Here is a 19,108-nt window from a genome sequence, read left to right on the forward strand (position 1 = left end):
ATACATTAAAATAAAGTTAAATAATAATACATTAAAATAAAGGCAAAAAAAAGAAGTAAATAAATAAGAAAAAAAAGAGATGACAGGTTTCTGTAATTGATCACATATAGCAATAGAAATGAATATAACTTACCAATTTTATTTATTTTTAACGAAAAAAATCCACATTAAACTTTTTATTTTATTTTAGATAAATTCATTAATTTTCCTTTGGCTCACTCGCTTTATTAATCTAGGGTCACCACAGCGGACTGAACCGCCAACTTATTCAGCATATGTTTTATGCAGCGGATGCCCTTCCAGCTGCAACCCAACACTGGGAAACATCCATACACGCTCTTTCACACACATACTGTACACTACGGCCAATTTAGCTTATTCAATTCACCTATACTGCATGACTGTGGGGAAACCGGACGATCCGGAGCCAATTTACACGAACACAAGGAGAACATGCAAACTCCACACAGAAATGCCAACTGACCCAGCAGGAGCTCGAACCAGCGACCTTCATGCTGTGAGGCAATCATGCTACCCACTGTGGCACTGTGACGGCCATAAAATGTTTAATTATAAATATGAGGTTGTAAATCCTGCGACTGTTTATGCAAAAATACAAATAAAATTAGTAAGAAAAAAAGAAAAAAACAGAAAGAGATGACAGACTTCTGTAATTGATCTGATATAGCTATAGAGATTAATATGCCTTACCAATTGTTTTGTATTACTTTTATTATTTTTTGACATAAAAAAATCCACATGAACCATTTTGATTTTAGAAAAAAAAAATGTTTAATTAAATCTAATAAATATATCTATTTTAAAAAACTTAATGAAATAAATATTTGAATGCAGCTGAGGAAGCTATTGGTTTAAAGCATTCTACACTCTAAAAAATAACTCAAGAGGTCTGTCACTACACCGCTTAATACATACAAATTGTAAATTGATGATTAGATCAAAACTTTTAAGTTGCCAGAATAATTTTTGTTAAGTTTTCAAAACAGGAAAATATCGATAAATACATCAACTTAAAAATGCGGCTAATTTAAAGGTAAATATATCTGTCAATTAGTTTAAAACAATATCTAACTTGTAGCAATTCAATAGCAAATAACTCATTTTTTTCCATACTAATGAAGTTTTTTTTTACACACACTGATGTTTTTTTTAAATTTCATACTGTTTATATGGGACAGTGCATGTTTTTGTTTTGTAAAAGAATGAAAATCTGTTGTTGTTAAATGTATTTCTTACAAACAACTAAATGAACACTAAATTTGAAAACAAACAAAAAATTTAACAATTTCAGCTACCTAATGGGCTACTGTATATGCACACAGAGTTTTAATTTTCAGCCAGGCAGCCCAAGGGTTTCCGGTGAACTGTCTTTCCGTTACAAAATTGTCTTTAAAACACAACAGTTTATTTTAGCCCAGGATTTTCAATGGAATTTCCGCGCTAAACTGTTGCTACTGATGACGCTCAGTTGCATGCTCGTTTTACACTTAAACAACTAAACTGTTTAACTGAATGTATTGTAATTACATTACAACATCGATGCTTTAAAAACAACCTTGTGAAATTGAAAATAGTCACATTAAGCTTTCACCGGAAGTTTATCGTTGCTTTAAAATTTTAACTGTGCATATTAGGGCCCATTTATTTGAAGTTCTATACTTGAAAACTTGCATCTAATTAAGTACATAACACTGGATTTGTTTTACATTTTAATAAAAAAAAAACTAGTTGAAACAACTTAATTGAAGAGGAATAGGTAATTTGGCTAACATAATAAAGTTCTGTTGTCTGAGCTTCATTTTATTAGATGTTGTTGTAACTTGAATATATTAATGCACTGTTGCGTTCTTTTTTTTTTTTTTTTTGGTCTACACAATATTTTTTAGAGTGTACTCCAGGCCTTAAAAACGTAAAGTTTAGCAATTTACAGGACCTTTAATCTGCCCCACCACAGTGTCCTCCTCCAAAAAAAGCCACCAATGTCACCTTTGCAATTGGAACACCTGTACACCACCTCCTTTGTGTATGCAAACCACATTTACACAAATTCAGCAGTGTATGTACAGTATCCATTTAAAATGCAAAAACCAAGGGGAGCAAAGCATGTACACTAAGTCAACACACTCGTGATGATGATGATAGTACCATGTAGACACTGGGACTGAGTGAGAGAGAAAGATGGAGAGAGAGAGTGAGAGATCGATCACGATTGGGTGATGCTTCAGGGGGTTGGCAATACCACTTGCTCCTTACTGGGGGATGGGGATGGCGATTATGGGAGGGGCTTCACAGTGACCTCATACTTCATATATTGGATGTCCGAACCGGCATCCACTAAATATTCCGCCATTCTTCAATCCGCAGCGCAACCATATATCCAATACATCTATTCAGCATCTGTCAATCTGACCTCTGTCTCCTTCACGGGTCCGACGCGCGCCGCAGAGGTAAGTGAACTGGTCCAGTGTGTCCGCTAGAAAGGCTTTTCTCGCAGCGCAGCGTGTGCCAGGAGCTCGAGCTCACACCGCCGCTGCACTTGGAATTTCACGTCCTCGGATTGCCATGAATATCACGCATTTGCCGTGCATAATCTTTTTTGCGGCCATTTTGCGCGACTCCAAACTAATATTTCTAAGATACGACCTGGCAGCAAATGAAATGCTAAGAATCCGCCGAGACCCCCATTCATTATAGGTTTTGTTACATGTTGGCATTCATGCCGAGTAGCCCATTTGTCTCTGTGCGTGCGACGTTTTTCAATGTATGCCGGATGCCGGTACTGCAACATTGTTGGAAACGGAAAATTTAACGGTGCGTCTATTGGTACTAATAATAGAGCGGGTTTACATACAGAAGATATGAAGAATTGCCTCCCTGCTTGACATGTCAGAACGTTATTCACAATGCACACTTTTCATTCATTCATTCATTCATTTACTGGCTATTAGCTTTAAACGCAAATTAAACATTACATATTTATGTATTAGTCTACATATAGCATGCATTGCATCCTTAAAAAAGAATGTATGTGTGTGTGTATGTGTGCGTGTGTGTGTGTGTGTGTTATATGTAAAATTGTATTTGCAGTGGGGGCGGGGCGAATGAATAGAGGTCCTATTGCAGTGATGCTGAGAACCGCTTTGACTGTAAGATGCTGAATGCACCATCGGTTAAAATATCGTGTATCGATCGTATTTATGTCTTATAGAAATTCGGTCGAATGCGGTGCAGTGCTTGATTATAAATGCACCGGTGGAAAATGCCCTTGTGTGCGGCATGAAGTCTCCTGCCTCGGCCCGCATCATGGTTATTTTCCACTGGCACGTGAATGCCCATGCTGACGCACCATACCTCCAGTGTACATGACATAACCGCGAGAACTAGGAGAGACATATGGCATGGCCTATTATTAATGGCCATGGAGTGCCGGAAAGCTGCTGCAGTGGTGCGAGGATTGTGCCATGCTTGGCCCATTTTGTGATGCTACTTTTGGGTTTTTTGATGTTGCTCCACATACTGCGGTTAATGAGCACAATTTAAAGGGGTAGTTCATCCAAACATGAAAATGTACTCTCAATTCACTCAAGTGTCTCCAAATCTTTACATGGAACACAGAAGAGGATATGTTGAAGAATTCTGGGACACAGTGTTCTTGTCAACCAACGTCACAGAAAAACAACATTATGAAAGTCAAAAATGTTTCTTCAAAATATATTTGGGTTGTTTAAAAAAAAAAAGTGAGGTGTGTTTTTGGTGGTCATAATTCCGCTGGTTTGCATGTTTAACACATTATTATCGACAGCAATAAATGTGTTTAGTCAAGCATGCAAACAAATGCAATGCAATACAAAAAAATATGGAAATTTCCTTATTATTTACTTGCTCTCTTTTTGTTTTCCTCCATGGATCACAGTGGAGATTTTTCTAAAGAATCCTTACGCAGCTGCTTTCCATAGTGGCCCTGGGAGTCATACTCCAAAAAAGGACAAAACCCGACCATAAAAATAGTTCATATGCCTTGTGTCATATGATAGTTCCCTGTGAGCTTTACCCCCTAACCCCAACCTTGGCACCAGGTTTGAAGTCACTGGTGCCTAAACACTTGGTCCTAATGTGACTTAGAAGTGCAGAAGTTTCAATGTGAAAGAAACTTTCAGAAATTAAATGTAGTTTTAAAATTTCTCTTTGGAGTCATTTGTGAACTGCTGTTGTATACAACGAGTAGTGCAAAAATACTTCAGAATGACTAATTTTGTGTTTCATGACCCAGACACTTATAATGACATGAGGGAGAATAAATAATGAGGGAGCTGTTCTGTTAAATCACAATCTCTTTGGTATTCTCAGATTGCTGTCGTGTATTCATAATGCACTTGATGTGTCCACTTTGCTTTCATGCTCACCACATGTGACAGGACAGAACTTGTCATTGACCTAAATGTGTGCTCAAAACTATTGACGACTTTAACCAATACCAGTTTGATTTTATGCTGACATGAGACACCATTATGACAGTGTATGGGAAAAAAGCATTTAAAGCATAAAGGCATCGAGAGCCAACTCATTTCATAGCATTACGGCAAGTCACGCATTGATAAACACTAATTTTTAAATCTACATATTACACATAAGCCTTTTCTAAATCATACTGCAGTGATTTAAAATGTTGATATTATGAAAGAGACATTATTTTTCAAGGTTATCCTCTGTGCTTTCATAATCTGGTCTAATGAATTTATATAAACAAATAGACGGGAGGGGAACCGCCTGAGATGCAGTGTCATGATATATTGTGGATCCTTAATCCTTAGTGCAATTCCATGATGAAAACAAAACTGTGATTCACAGACAGACATGTCTGATCTTTGTCTTGTTCTTTACATTGACGGTACAGTGAGTATTATGTGATTGTGTTGTTAATATTCTGCAGTAAAACAGCGTTCAGTTAAAATTAAATCTAATTAATAGTCTTTAATGCTTCAAATATCAATCAAGCTGAGCAGTTTCTCTCATGACGCCCATTGATTGTTAAAATTGTGCCAAATTTTTAGTCAAATGAGACACTTCACTAGAATGGTATGCATAAAATCATTGGCTTTTTATAATCTCATGACAATCTGCTTGACCAAAGCAGTTTCACAGCTTGAACAGATTGCGAGAGCAGGGGTTAAATGTGTAATAATCAATTCTATGCTGTTAATTTAAGGAGAAGTTCACACAAAAATGAAAGTGTCCACATCATTGAAGTTAAGTAGTGCTAAACAATTATGCATTTTTCATCTGTTGAACGCAAAACAAGGTATTCTGAAAAACAGGAACAAAAACAGGCATTTTTCAACATTCTCCAGGATAAATCATATTCAACAGAAGACAAAAACTCATGTTTGGCATGAGTGAAGAATGCATAAAAGGGTATAAAACTATTCCTTTAAGCAAGTAGTCATTTAGCAGACACTTATTTAAAACCATCCACCATACATTTATTATTTAAAAGATAATCCCAATGGAGTAACTGAGGTAAAGTGCTTTGCAGCCCACAGATCATTCTTTGCAATGGTCGAAGCTTTTTATATTGCCAACCCCAGATCTATAACCACAGTCGGGACTGTGAAATGTCTCACACTGTAGAGCATCTTAGCAACAGCCATATCTTGGGTGTGATTCCTAGGAAATGCATGAACTGATAAAGTGTAGATTTTGGATGAAAGAGGCTGCCAAATGCCAAAAGGGAAGATTCATATCCTGAGGTCCAAAGTTGTGTAGTTACAAAATGCAAACTATTCTATATTCAAATCTTTTTGGATAATTTGAACACACATTGTTTTAATTGCCAGACAATTAGGATTTCACATTTTCTGACTTTCATGTTTTCGATAGTGATGTTGATATGGTGATTGATTGATTGATTTGTGACAAAAATTTAAAGGAGTTTTTCAGTATTTCCAGAATGGTGTCAAAGTCACACTGAAACCACATTTTTGTGATATCAGCTTCAAATGCGTAACATGATTAGATATATGGCTTTATTGTTTAAGCAAAATCAGATTTCAAATATTTTCATGCATTTATTTGGAAGGTTTGGCAGATATGATAACTTAATGTAGTATTTGGAAAGTGAAAACATATAGTTCAACAGATATACATCTTGATTAGCCTGATTAAAAAAAAAATGCTACAAATACCATGGACATCTTATATTATTTTAAAGCATTTCCTTTTTCCACAAGCGTTTACAAATTGCAATTCTGCAATCCTCTTTTGCACTGTGAAAAACTCCCACACTGACGGCATCTTGTCTTCCCTCTAGCATGACCACTTTTAAAGCACACATCTGCTGTGTACATCATGCCTTGTCATGTGGAAGGCACCAATCAAAAGCCTTATGGCCAACATCGCACATCTGACTCAGTTCAACGGTAGAAATAATTCAACAACAATTTATAAAACAGAAAGATATTGGCTGATGGTCTTATTTCAGGGCTTTACAAATAAGCATTTATCGTCAAGAATGCCTTGTCTTCATAGTGACTTCAAATGTCTATTTCACTTAAATGTTTTAAAAAAAGAAACCAACCTCTGCTCTGTAATATGAAGCATTTATGAATTACCTCCACTTTCACATCTGTGTTCAAGAGTTAAGAGGTAAAGCGTGTTTCTCCTTCCTGATGTTATACTATTTTCACATCCATCCTCTCCTTCAGTGTGATGTAATTGTAATAACTCCGCCTGAAGCGAATTTAAAGTGTTTCCTACAGAGAGATGACAAGCCCTGTGATATAACAGCGGCATTTATATAACACATCTCAGCTGAAGATGTCACGCACAATATCTACATGTTCACAAGCACTAATTAACACGTTTGGTGCTGAAGAGAAGTTGTAAGTTTCACTTATATTTTTGTACCTCTTTTTTTGGAGATTGTTTGGACCTCATTAAGAGACTTCTATCCAGCCTCACAGACCGCACCAACCTGATGGAATTTGCTAATTGGTGCTTTGATTTTTCGTTGTCTTATTTTCAGAGCTAAATTAATTTGGGGTTAATAAGGGTTACCCAGACTTAGACTGGGCATGAGTTAGTTTAGGGAAACTAGGGTAAAACATTGATTCAGCCCAATGGAAATATCAGACATCCGTTCGGTTTAAGCGTACAACTCCATTACAAATCGAAGGACAAATGAAAGACTATGAGAGACGGTCACATGGAAATGTGGAAATCGAATATTGCATAGCAATAGGCAAATGAAGCATGAATGAATAGTTTTTGTCACAGCCTTACAAAGTGCTGCCCAATACACGTTTGCCAAACTCAAACAGGCGGACATGGAGGGCTTTCCCATTACAGTAGTGCATCAATGGAAAAGTACCAGGGCTTTCTCAACCGGTAAGGGCCCAAGGGGGTGCAAACAATGTTTTCTCTGTGACTTGTTTGCAGCGTTGCTCCCCCTGCATGGATTTTCAGCCTTTCAATCCCCCGACACTCAGCACCCATGTATGCGTGCCTGCACACATCTGCCTACCCATCCGCTCCACCTTCCCCTGGACGTCTCACACCATTATTTCCCAAGTCCTTACAAAAATGTGTTGATTTTCCTCTGGGAACCAGCGCAATGCTGTTCAGTGAGAATTAAAAAAAGGATTAAGGGTTCTGGCAATAGGAGGTGGACATGTCTGTGTATGCGCGTTGGCTGTCTCGCATTTGGGCATAGTTACTGCTACTGATGCCAACCTGCTGGCGTGTTGGCGCGGGATGATAAGCACTGCGACATCAAGCTCAAACCTTGCACTGGGTTGATAAGCACCTGCACACATTTGTTTTTATTTTGACAAACTTAAAATAAAGGTGAACCAAAAAAATCATAGGTCGGAGATCATAGTGTGATGCTCAAGTTGAAATCTGATTGTATCTCTCTGTCTGTCTTCAGCTTAAAGGATGAAGATTGAAAACAGCCTGCCTTGCTCTCAGCTCCCTGAGGCTCCTCCTCAGACCGGCCTACAGTTTACAGTGGCCACAGAAGAGGACTTTGATGACATTATGGCCATGAGCAAGGACATCTATGGCGGTCTGGACTATCTGCCCTCCCGCTATCAGGCTTGGCTGCAAGAGAGCAACCGCACTGTCATTTTGGCTCGCAAGCAAGGGAAAGTGGTAAGAAAGCGGATATGGAGGCTTTTGTGCATACATGTTCCATCTTCAGTCCTTAAAAGGAAAAGTTCACCCAAAATGAATTATGTATTCACTTATGCTTATATGAACGGGCGGCATTTTTATATGGCACATGCTATACATGCTGACAAAATACCATCCCAAACACTGATTGATTGTGTTGCTAGACACTGGTTAATCACATCACAGAACGTGAACTTCTTAAATGGCAAATATGCCATGCTCTAGGTTTTTGGGAAAGATAATATATACTCAATTATAGCCCATATGAAAATAAATAAATATATACATGCTCTGTTTCAGCTAGAAATATGTCATAATACTGAATTAAAGTTGGTTGGAACACATGAAGTGAGTCAACTGGAATATAAATATAAATATGTAAAAGTGTAAGGACCATAAAATAAATCATTGCATTATTGGATGGCCAACCTTATATGTTTTTGCATACCTTAATGCATTTATTAGTCAGGTTTAGGATGTGGCTGCAATAACAGGCAGAGCCGCAAGGTTTTAGCCAGTGTGGGATTGGGGAGTGGAGCAATGGTTTGTTCACAAGATGAAGGAATTACATGTAATGTTGATATGTCAAATGATTCAGTTGATACGTCAAACTTGCAAAGAATCTTCACAACATGTTAACGTCAACTTATTTCTAATATGTCTCTTACCTTTTGAGACATGGCTCCACTTTTATAGAGCTATAATTTAATCGAAATTTGTATTGTTTTAATTGCGAGAGGTGTGACATGCAAAAAAGGCATTTGAAAAACATTTAAAACATGATTTATTTTGTAGTTCTGCTAAACGTCACTATAGAAATGGCATAAAGTCTTAGCCTTTCACAATGTGATGAATGTACATGGCTATATTTCATTTTTAACTTTATTTAAAGGGCACCTATGATGGAAATCATCTTTTGTAAGCTGTTTGTACAAAACTTTGTGTAGGTATAGTGTGTCCACAGTCATATTGGATTGATATAAAGGCAATAAGTCTCTTTTTCTTTAATTTTATGATGCTAAAATAGGATCCAAATCTCTCCCATTTTGAAGCCTACCGCAACATGACATAGAAGTGCGGTTTTGCCACCCACCGAATTGATTGACTGCCGCGTATTAACATGTCTCTGCAGTAACACATAAAATCATATCAACAAGACAGGACGTGTGCAAAGCAACTGGGATTAAAAGATCTGTTCAGCTGTCTGATCATCAATCATCATCAAATGTAATCAAGAATGAGTTTTCCAAGTTTAAAATCTTTTTAAAACAGTGTATGTTTGCAATGAATTACAGCAAATGTACCGTCTTTACTTCATCACCAATTGTAAATGAAGACAATTCAATCCCAGTTTCTGGACGTTAAATCAGGTATATTTTTTACGTTAACATAACGGATATCCATACAGCAGCATAAATTGGCATGCATCCTGTCGCACGCACATGCTGTGTGTGTGCGTGCGTGAACTTTGTGACAACATGTGTGCAACTACATAACAAATACATCAAATAATCATTGGGAAAGTTCTTACTGTAGTATTTCTCACAAACGTTGCGTGACATCTGCTTCCTTCATGTCTGTCACTGTGCTGTTTTTTTGACGCAGCTGAGGTGGAGATTGAGGCACACTCTGACAGGCACGGGGGAACGGTGGGCAGTGAGATCTAGAATTAAAGGCACAGGCAACAAAACCAGCTACATTGTGTTCAGAGCAGAAAATCATATATTTAAAAGCTATAATAAATAATCTGATGGGTGTTTTAAGCTAAAACTTTGCAGACACACTCTGGAGAAACAAATGACTCATCTTAAATCTTGAAAAAGGGGTAAAATAGGTGCCCTTTAAACAAAATGTGCAGTATTCCAGGTTTAAAAAGAAAATTTTTACTTTGTTATAGATATAACTTTTATACACCTACATTCTCCAGATTGCGCTGGAGTCAGTGTGCGTCATCGATGATGGCGAGACCATGCTGGTGGAAGGGCTTCGTGTCGCCCCACAGGAGCGGGGGAAAGGTGTAGCTGGGGTACTTCTGAGGTTTTGTTCTCAACTGGTCAAGTCCAAGTACCCTGACGTTAAAGTCAGCAGACTGACCAGAGACGACCAACTGGGGCCAAAAGACTTCCAGAAGTACCGGCTCATTACCAAACAGGTAAGACATGCTAACATGAAATATATAAATGTGTTTAGGCTGTCTTGAGTAAAATCAGCTAAAGCCACATTATCTTCGTTCTGTCGCATGATTCAAATAAAAAGGGAATCCTCCTGGTGCGCTTCCGTGCTGAAGACCTAAAATTACGCCTTGGTGATCTCGGGCCCAATATCAGTGTAGCAGGAGAGGCTTTGTCCACCGCAAACATCCCGGTCTGCTTGGAGCCAGCAGAAGTGCATCAGCTCTTCTTAAGCGATGTGCTAATGCAGGACGTCCTACCCAATGCCACCATCGTTCAAGACTGGCAGCCTTTCAAGCCTCTACCCAGCAACATGGCCATCCTGATGAAGAAGGACATCGATTGGATGGTCGATGATGCCAAGCGCCCAACCATGACCAGCTTGTGCACCTTCCCATTTCACGTGCCAATCGGTGACGACTGGTACTACCTCAACATCGACATGTTTGGTAAAAACCTGACACTGGCCATCCAGCAGCTGCTGTGCCACCTGAGGCGCCACACTGGCACTCTGAAGGGTTACGTCATGTGCCAGGTGTTCATGGAGCCTGCGCTGTGGAAGCCGATGGCCGAATTCTTTCGGGAGACCCTAAAAGTTGAGCTGGTCAAGGAGTACACGGAGCAGTGCGTCGTGGAGTCCGATGTCATTTAGTCGAGGAGCTGCAGAAACACTTTCCCTTCAATTTAGACGCCAAACCTAAATAGTAAACAAAAGGAAATTTAACAGCTCTTTCAAATATGGCACCTAAAATATCTACTTTAAAGGGACGAAAAAAGCTTCAGTTCTATTCCGCTTAATGAAGTAATTATCATAGGATCTAATTTATTTTAATGACAATGAGTAAATTAACAAATTAAAAATGAAACGCATGTAAGAGAACAAACTAGAATAAACGTAGTTGACGCTTGTTTAGGTTACCTAATTTATTTCCATATGCAGTACTGTAAACGGTGGCGCTGACAGGACAGGGACCGGGAAAGAGGGGAGCGGTTTTAGATTATATATGTATAAAAATGGGGACCCAAACTGTTCCAGGCCTGTTTATTTCTGTCGGCATCGCTGACAGTGAAAGCATATTTACTCATGCTGAGTTGAAAAGAAAACTGCACAATCTTTAGGGCACTTTATGAAAAAACAAATAATACTAATGGGATCTCACTTTAGTGTCTGTTGCTTTTTAAGAATGTGGCACTGTAGCTGCTAGTGTATTTGGAGGGAAAAACAAACAAAACATTTTAATGGGACTTTATGACAGCCCATACATAGATTGAAATGTTCTTTAAAGGCAGTTTGAATTAATTCGAAATAACTAACATTTCCACATTGGGAAATGGACTCTCAGAATAGACACCTTTCTGATGCGCTCCTTGAAAAATTGTCTTTAATAGTCGTTCCTCTAGAAGTACTTCGCAGTGCTTTAAACTCGGTATCATATTATAAATGTCTGGCTTATACATTTAGATGACAGTCTCATGTTTTTTGCTTTAAGTACTTGAACCTGTTTGCTAAAATGAAGTATTTGTACCTAACTGTAGTTTCAAAGTGCAATTTCAATAATACACTGGAATATTGCTAGAAGTACATTCAGTTAGATACTATTAATAACTAATAATGAAACAATGTCGTGTTTTTTTTATTTCATTCAAATTTCTTTTTACGTAATTATAAACTGTTTGACAGGATCACAATTAAACAAAGAAGGCAGGTCAACTAAATTTAGGGATCCACCGTTAGGTTAAAAAAGAAATCAGTGTAGGCATCACTGTATAGTGACTTTCTTCAATCAAGTACCTATGAATCAGAAGAAACGTGATCTTAAAAAAATTCAAGTTCTGGAAATCAGAAAACAAAAATCGCATTTTCTGGACAATCGGAAAACTGAGCAACACCAGTGATAACCACTCTTTTTTTTAAGCTATCAGAAAATGAAACTCATATATTCTGGACTATTGGAAAACTGACCAAGTGACAACCACTCATCTACGCAGATTTTTATTTAATTATTTATTTTTCTTAATCAGGAATTGGAAACATGAGCAAAACAAGATGCTCGTATCTACAGATACATTTTTTTTAGATTGACAGCGCTCATTTTTATAATACAGAACACACAGGACATAATGTCCTTCAACCGGCTTTGTTTTGAAAGAAAGTGAAGTGAATTATTACCAACATGCATAAAGAAGAACAGAAATTCCTCACAAGTTAATTTTGCGGTTAATTTGCCCCAAACGCAGATTGCAGGAGGATCTTTTCCCTGAAGCACTGAATGACAGACACACATCAGGAAAGGCAAATACTCATTTTCTGCTTCTAACTGGAAGGTTAAACGCAACATCTTTCATTAGTATATATACATTTAATGTGGATTTTGAGTTTCAGAATCAGATTCTTCATCCACAAAATTAATTTCTTTATTCTTTTTGCTAATGATGTGTCTGGTGGACTTATTTTGTGCCCTTTCATGAACTCTCCACATCCACTGACGGAAAAGGAGGCCTCCACTCCTCCTTCATTTGGACAGAGGCATTATGGGACTTGTATTGCGGTCAGAATTCTTAAATGGCAAACAGGCAGCCTTTTTTATTTTGAAAGTCATGCCATTTTACAGATTATTAAGTGAAATTCAAACAGCAGTTTCTTGCATTTGTAAAGGTGTACATATATATAAATGTATATGTTTGATTTGAAAGGGAATCTTTGTTCATATCTCAAAATCCTTCATGCCGGCTGTGTGCTTTCAGAGGAAAGATCAATTTCAAAAATAAATAGTCGAGAAGCACAAGAAATATGCTTCGGTTTGTCAAGACAATGACATTTTCTCAACTCCAAACAGTCTCTTTTGGCCTTTAAAAGCTACTAAATGCATCCTTGCTACTTTTAAATAGTCTATTTCTCCTCTCAAGCACTTGTCATGATGGATTAGAGACCCAAAATGTGTATTTTTGTGTTTGTACATAGTGCCGTGCATTTAGATTTTAATTGTGCTGTAATCTGTCATTTTATTTTTCAGGTTTGGTCACTAGCCTCATATTTCGCTGTTACTTTTCTTTTGCCACTTTTTATCTGCTTGACATCTGATCCAGTAGTCATTTAAGACTATTTCTCTCTTTTTATTTGTTGTTTTAATCTTTCAGCTCCACCTTTTAGCACTTCTGATAGTCTAATTGCCTTTCTAAGTATTTGTGAATTGTGCAGGAGCTTGTAACTCAATATTTTACACAGGTCCCGGTGCCAGGGCCATGAGACTATAAAAGGTTAGAGGCATGTGACCACCTGATGGCGAAGCGATGTAAAGGATACTTGCCCCTTGTTTCACTGGCACGCAAGGAGTGAACTCTAAACCCAATTCTTTCAATTATGAAGTGGCTTTTCACTTTCTTTTTCTGGAATGGAAAAAAAAGATTGCAGGGAGAGACGTGAGAGATTAAAGCCGGGGCTAGGAATAGATGACGATGTGATCCAGATTATGTTACCACTCCAAATAGGAGTAAATGTTCATTTTGAATTGTGACAATGACTGGGGACTATTGCAAGGAATTATTTACAATGCTGTATTTGTAATATAAAAAAGGGAAATAATCTTTAGCCAGAGAGGCGATCAAGCCTTGTGTTTGTAATAAGTGCCATCTTATATCTCAGTATTTAGAAGGACAACATAGGTTGACCACCCTAAACAGGACACTTGTATTGAGTTACCCAGGCTCAAATGAAAAAGACGTGGCTTTGGCAAGATTTTTGCAAAACTTCTCAAAAAATAAAACTTACTTATACAAAAAATATGTTGATAAATACATTTCAAGCTTATTATGATTACAGTGTTGTCTCCTTAAAACTTACTGTACAAATTAATTAGTTGACTTTATTTACTGAAAAATAAAGATGAGTAATACCACTGCATTTAAATTATTAATTAAATGAACTACACTTCCAGTCAAAGGGTTGGGGTCAGTTTTTTATTATTATAATTAATTATATTAGAGTGATTTCTGAAAGATCATGTGACTCTGAAGAAGTAATGAAGCTGAACATTTATCTTTAAAATCACTAGAATAAATGATTAAATTAAATTAGAAACTGCCTTTGAACAGTTATTTTATAGTGCAATAACAATTTTACAGTTTGTCCTGTATTTTTGATGAATAAATGCAGCATTGGAGAGCAGGATAAGCTTATTTTAAAACATTTAAAAATCCTACTGACCCTAAACGTTTGAACAGTAGTGCATTATAAAAATTAAGTTGTCAACTTAACAGTTGCAAGTTACAGCGGGTTTACTCACTTCTTTATGTAAAGTAAATAATCACTTTTATAGTGTGCACGATTAGTAAATGAAAACATTTGTTAGGTTTTTTGGGCATAGTAAACTTGCTCAGTGCCTCACCTGGTACAGCATTGCATTTGTGGTGCGAACAATCAGATATGAGTCAGGTATCAAATTTTGCCTTTAATACTATAAACATAAAACTCAAATATTATCCTCTTAAAAGGCAAAGCTTTGATTGTACCGCTTCTATGTCTGCTGTACGAGATGCAGCATTTTATAATAGTTTTAGGTATTTTTAAAGGGTTAGTTCACAGTCAAGAAAAAGAAATGAAACATCAAAACAGTCCTTGTGACTTCTGTGGTTCAACAGTAAACATGCAAAGCTCCAAGAATACTTTTGTGCAACAAAAACACAATGCAAAAAACTGTTTGTTCGTCAATATTTTCCTTGTCGGGTTAGGTTGCACATTTACTACAGCCAATATGATGTATTGCCAAAAGCATTATGTTGTGCACACACTGATCTGAATCTGAAGGTCAAGTTTTTCTTAATGCACAAAAGTGTTCTTTGCGCTTTAATGCGATAATAATTAATGGTATTTATTTGAGAATTTCTATCTTTGGATGAACTAACTCTTTAAGTACAGGTTCTAGTCACATTGCACACTTCTTTCAATTGACAGAAAGCAAGTTAAAGCATTTACAGTGCTCAGCATAATTAGTACACCCCATTTTGAAAATGAATATTTTTTATCAATTTCTTAGTGAATATAGGCAATGCATTTTGGTGCATTTAAACAAAACAGATTTATTAAACAGATTTATTTATTAAAATAATATTTTAGTCACCAAACATATTTAGAATGTGAAAAATATTACAATTAAATTCAAGCAAACTGTTGTTTAAAATTAATTACAAACTACAAAATTTCAACAAAAGTGTAAAAATTTTTGCTTTTCTTAATTTTTCCTCCTTTTTAAGTTTGTGTTTAATATTTTTCTATAACATATAAATTTGGCTGTACTAGTTTTTGGACCGATATCATTAGCTATTTTGTTAGATAGGCTTTAGATTTGGCTTCAGTTCTGACTAATCTAATGTATATGCACAAATATTGTATAGCTTCCTAATAAAAATATGAATTTAAAAGAGAGATTTGTGAGGGGTGTACTTATATGCTGAACCCTGTACATACTGGATGAAATTGGCTTAAGGGACAAAAAAATCTAACATCAACAACTTTTTCATGCCTAAGCCGTTAATGACCTTACTCAGATAAAGGAAAACCAGTTAACGGTGCACACAAAACGCACATCAAAACAAAGCAACTGCAAAAATGTGGCCACAGGCACATATTTTTTCCTGAGCCTGGGTTTGCTTTGACAGATTCAGCACTACAGCAGTACCTCGAGTGCTAAGACACACAAAAGCTAATATATACACAGACACTGGTTATCCTGTATGTCTGCGGGCCAGCTAAAGTTTCAGGCCTCGTCTCAGAGTAAGTGAAACCGGATAGTGAGAGTGTCATCTTGCGTAGAACAAGGGTTCGCCCCAGACTCCCTTTACCTTCCACCTGATCCCTATCAGCCTGACACATGGAAAGAGTGAGCAGGGGAGCTTAACACAAGAAGCCCTGTCATATGCAGACCACCTATTCCTGGTTTTACATCTTGCTTATGTGGCATCTTTTGCTTTTCATTTTCCTGACTGCTTTGTAATGTTTCTGAAGGGCTTTAAGTGTACTAGAATCAGCTGTGTTTTGTATGTTTTGCGAGGGGAAAACCACCAGAGAGATTTCCAATTTCAAGACACCATTTGAACGTTACAAAACTGAAAACTTTAACTGAATCAGGGGGTGATCTCAGTTGAATGCTGATTTGCACTATCAGAGCTTCGACTCTGCTTCTCCCTTACTTGTTTTCCATTGAAAAAGAAACAAAACCCCATAGTGTCTGTACACAGATGCTTCTGAAATGGCTTAAACAACACAGGTATTTTCCACCTGTGGCGCACTATGCCATTTTTGTTACATTTGATCTACAAATCTCGTGCAGTATTTGGAGGTAAAATGCAACTGGATCCCAATGCAAACTGTATTTTATCTCATGCCATGTCAGAATCATCATGCTCCTATGGGATTAAGCGTTCATCCGGCTGTTCTGATGTGCTGCACTTTATACTGTAGATATATGTAGATATTCCAAAGCACAGTTGGGATCTTCATTAAACCATCAGTGTGTGTTGCTGTAACAGTCATGGTCATTCAGTGGATCTCACACACACAGAAATCTTTTTATGTTTCAATTCGAGGAGTTTTTTAATCTGCGAAGCTCCATCATAATGACCATGGTCTGAATAAACCGCACTGTACCGTTCTGAATTACCCGCTGATGGACATGTTAACCACTATCAGCAAAGCAGGGACCATGATTTCTACAGACCTCAAGAAGGTGGTTGTGGTTTGAATGTCCATGTCATTCATTCTCTTGACGCAGCAGTGGCTGTTGAGTTTGTTTTCACTCAAGTCTTCCCATTAGCCCTGGATACAAACTGGGTGTCTTGTTTTGTGTGTTTGTGCATTCGGAATATACATATGATGGGAAACCAATGCTTCTAGACGATTTGAGATTTTTCAACATAGGCTCATTCTGAAAATGTGGCGCTATATACATTTCTGAAGATCGAGAATTATGTAGCCAGAGGAACTTATGGCTGCATTTCGTCTTTAAACCGAACGTAATGTGGCAGTATGATGTCAATCCTTTTCGCACTTACCAGCTGACCGGTAACATCCGTATGAATGGCTTCTTCGCTGTTGCCAGTTTTTCTGGTAGCTCGACATGTAGGTCGGCAGACTTGAGATGCAAAGAGGACTTGACCGTGACAACGAGGCTGGTTCCAGAAAGCAGGTAAGGCAAAAACAAAAGCTAAAAAATAAAATAGACAAGTAATTAACAGGGTGAGAAAGTGGTAAAATCTGAAAACGTGGTAAAAATTAGGGGGCTTTTCTTTTTTTGGATTGCTTTTTGAAACACTGCGATAGGGGAAGGAGTTGGGCGGGTAAGTTGGTGCTTTTTAAGATATTATAGGTTAGGTTTAGAAGGGGATCGGGATCGGTCTGTTGGTCAGACGGTAGATCAGTCAGTCGACAGAGTTCTCGGATTTAAGTGAGAACAACAGGCGTGAATGGCACTCGTGAGAGAAATTTGAGATCTGAAAAAGTGTACACAGCGACCTCTGGTGGATTCGCAAAAAAACTTAGATCATAGGACGTATTTTGCTCTCTCCAGAAATGTATATGGGGTACGTAATCAGAATGAGCCTGGGTTGAGATTTTCAATACAAAAGTACCAACAACAAAAAAAGAACTCATGGCCAACTGTCAATCAAGAGGGTGTATACAGTTTCAATGCCATAGGCATTCTGATTATGTGAAAAACTGTTTCATTTTTTAAAAGTTTTTTTTTATTATTATTACCCAATATGACTGCTTATTCTCAAGCAGTGATGTGACAACTAATGCAAAAGTATTTTAGTATTTTGTTACCTTTGTCTGTTTCATTTTTCAAAGATTGTGAGAGATGCAGAACTATTTTAAATACAGTAATTTTTTAAAAACCCTATAATCCATGAGAGGTTTTTGAAATGTGCATGTTGTGTGATTGGGTGGGGAAGGGCTTTACATTGAGCATGTGACTAGATGTACACCGAGCACAAACCCTATACTAATACATTGACATTTACAACCTGTCAGATTGGAATCGGTGATAATGTACCAATAATGATGAAACAAGATATTGAAAAAGGTATTTAAAAAAATTCTAAGGGTAAACTTTTTCTCCTTTTTTCTTTAGCCATGATATACATTTTTAGAAACTACAGGCTATAATTGTATAAAATAACTTTTTTTTTGTTTTGTTTTGCTTGCGGTATTGTGGTAATTGTGTGCATCTCTATATACATAGTTCTTTGTATATTTAACAAATAGCTCAGCTTGAATATTTTAATATACAATACATATTTACAAATGTTTCCAAAACTAGAACAGCAGCAGTTTTCGTGTGTGAATTGTAAACTAAAAACTGTAATTTGCTATTATTTATGTATTTATGTTTTGTTTTTTGATAACTTGAGTATGAATTCTGGGTGTCAAACTTCATTTGCAAAAACTAATTTCATTCCCTATTCTTTTATTCGTTTAATTCAAGAGTTGAAATTTGCCTTTAATGTTAAATGTACCAAGGAATGTTAGTAAGCAACTGTAAATGGGTGGATGATCCAGAATGGTCATCCAGGATGATCCAGGAGCAGATTATAATGTGGCTCGGCATATGGTACGCAGTAACCTTATCTTAAGTAATGGATATGCCAACGAAACTAGTCTGTGCTCTACTGAATATTGTAACATTGTGTTTGTTTAATATGTATAGGACAAAGTTTCTGCACTTAAGTTTTTGTTTATATCTCTAACATCG

At 37.0% G+C, this 19,108-nt stretch overlaps 1 protein-coding gene and 1 long non-coding RNA gene across 2 annotated transcripts in view; one reads left to right on the forward strand and one right to left on the reverse strand.

The window, feature by feature from the left end:
* Nucleotides 1-2,357: 2,357 nt before the first annotated feature.
* On the forward strand, nucleotides 2,358-15,357 carry nat16 (N-acetyltransferase 16). The gene is made up of 4 exons (XM_001342820.7): nucleotides 2,358-2,468; nucleotides 7,946-8,169; nucleotides 10,118-10,342; nucleotides 10,447-15,357. Exons 2-4 carry the CDS (start codon nucleotides 7,954-7,956, stop codon nucleotides 11,011-11,013), a joined length of 1,008 nt encoding a protein of 335 aa, XP_001342856.1. The 5' UTR covers nucleotides 2,358-2,468; nucleotides 7,946-7,953; the 3' UTR covers nucleotides 11,014-15,357.
* The window catches only part of LOC141375366 (uncharacterized), a 45,845-nt gene continuing 35,906 nt past the window's right edge, over nucleotides 9,170-19,108 (reverse strand). The window contains exons 6-7 of the long non-coding RNA XR_012383302.1: nucleotides 10,109-11,058; nucleotides 9,170-9,853 (exon numbers count right to left, since the gene is read on the reverse strand). This is a non-coding gene — a long non-coding RNA (uncharacterized lncRNA). The remainder of the gene's footprint in view (nucleotides 9,854-10,108; nucleotides 11,059-19,108) is intronic.

The sequence above is a fragment of the Danio rerio genome, chromosome 7, assembly GCF_049306965.1.
Source record: "Danio rerio strain Tuebingen ecotype United States chromosome 7, GRCz12tu, whole genome shotgun sequence".
In the NCBI taxonomy this organism is placed as follows: domain Eukaryota; kingdom Metazoa; phylum Chordata; class Actinopteri; order Cypriniformes; family Danionidae; genus Danio; species Danio rerio.

Excerpts from the sequence above, each read along its gene's own strand:
- nat16 (XM_001342820.7), top strand. The coding sequence starts at position 7,954 with ATGAAGATTGAAAACAGCCTGCCTTGCTCTCAGCTCCCTGAGGCTCCT. Across the intron at positions 8,170-10,117 it reads CTCGCAAGCAAGGGAAAGTG|ATTGCGCTGGAGTCAGTGTG; the intron begins GTAAGAAAGCGG and ends TACATTCTCCAG. Across the intron at positions 10,343-10,446 it reads ACCGGCTCATTACCAAACAG|GGAATCCTCCTGGTGCGCTT; the intron begins GTAAGACATGCT and ends TCAAATAAAAAG.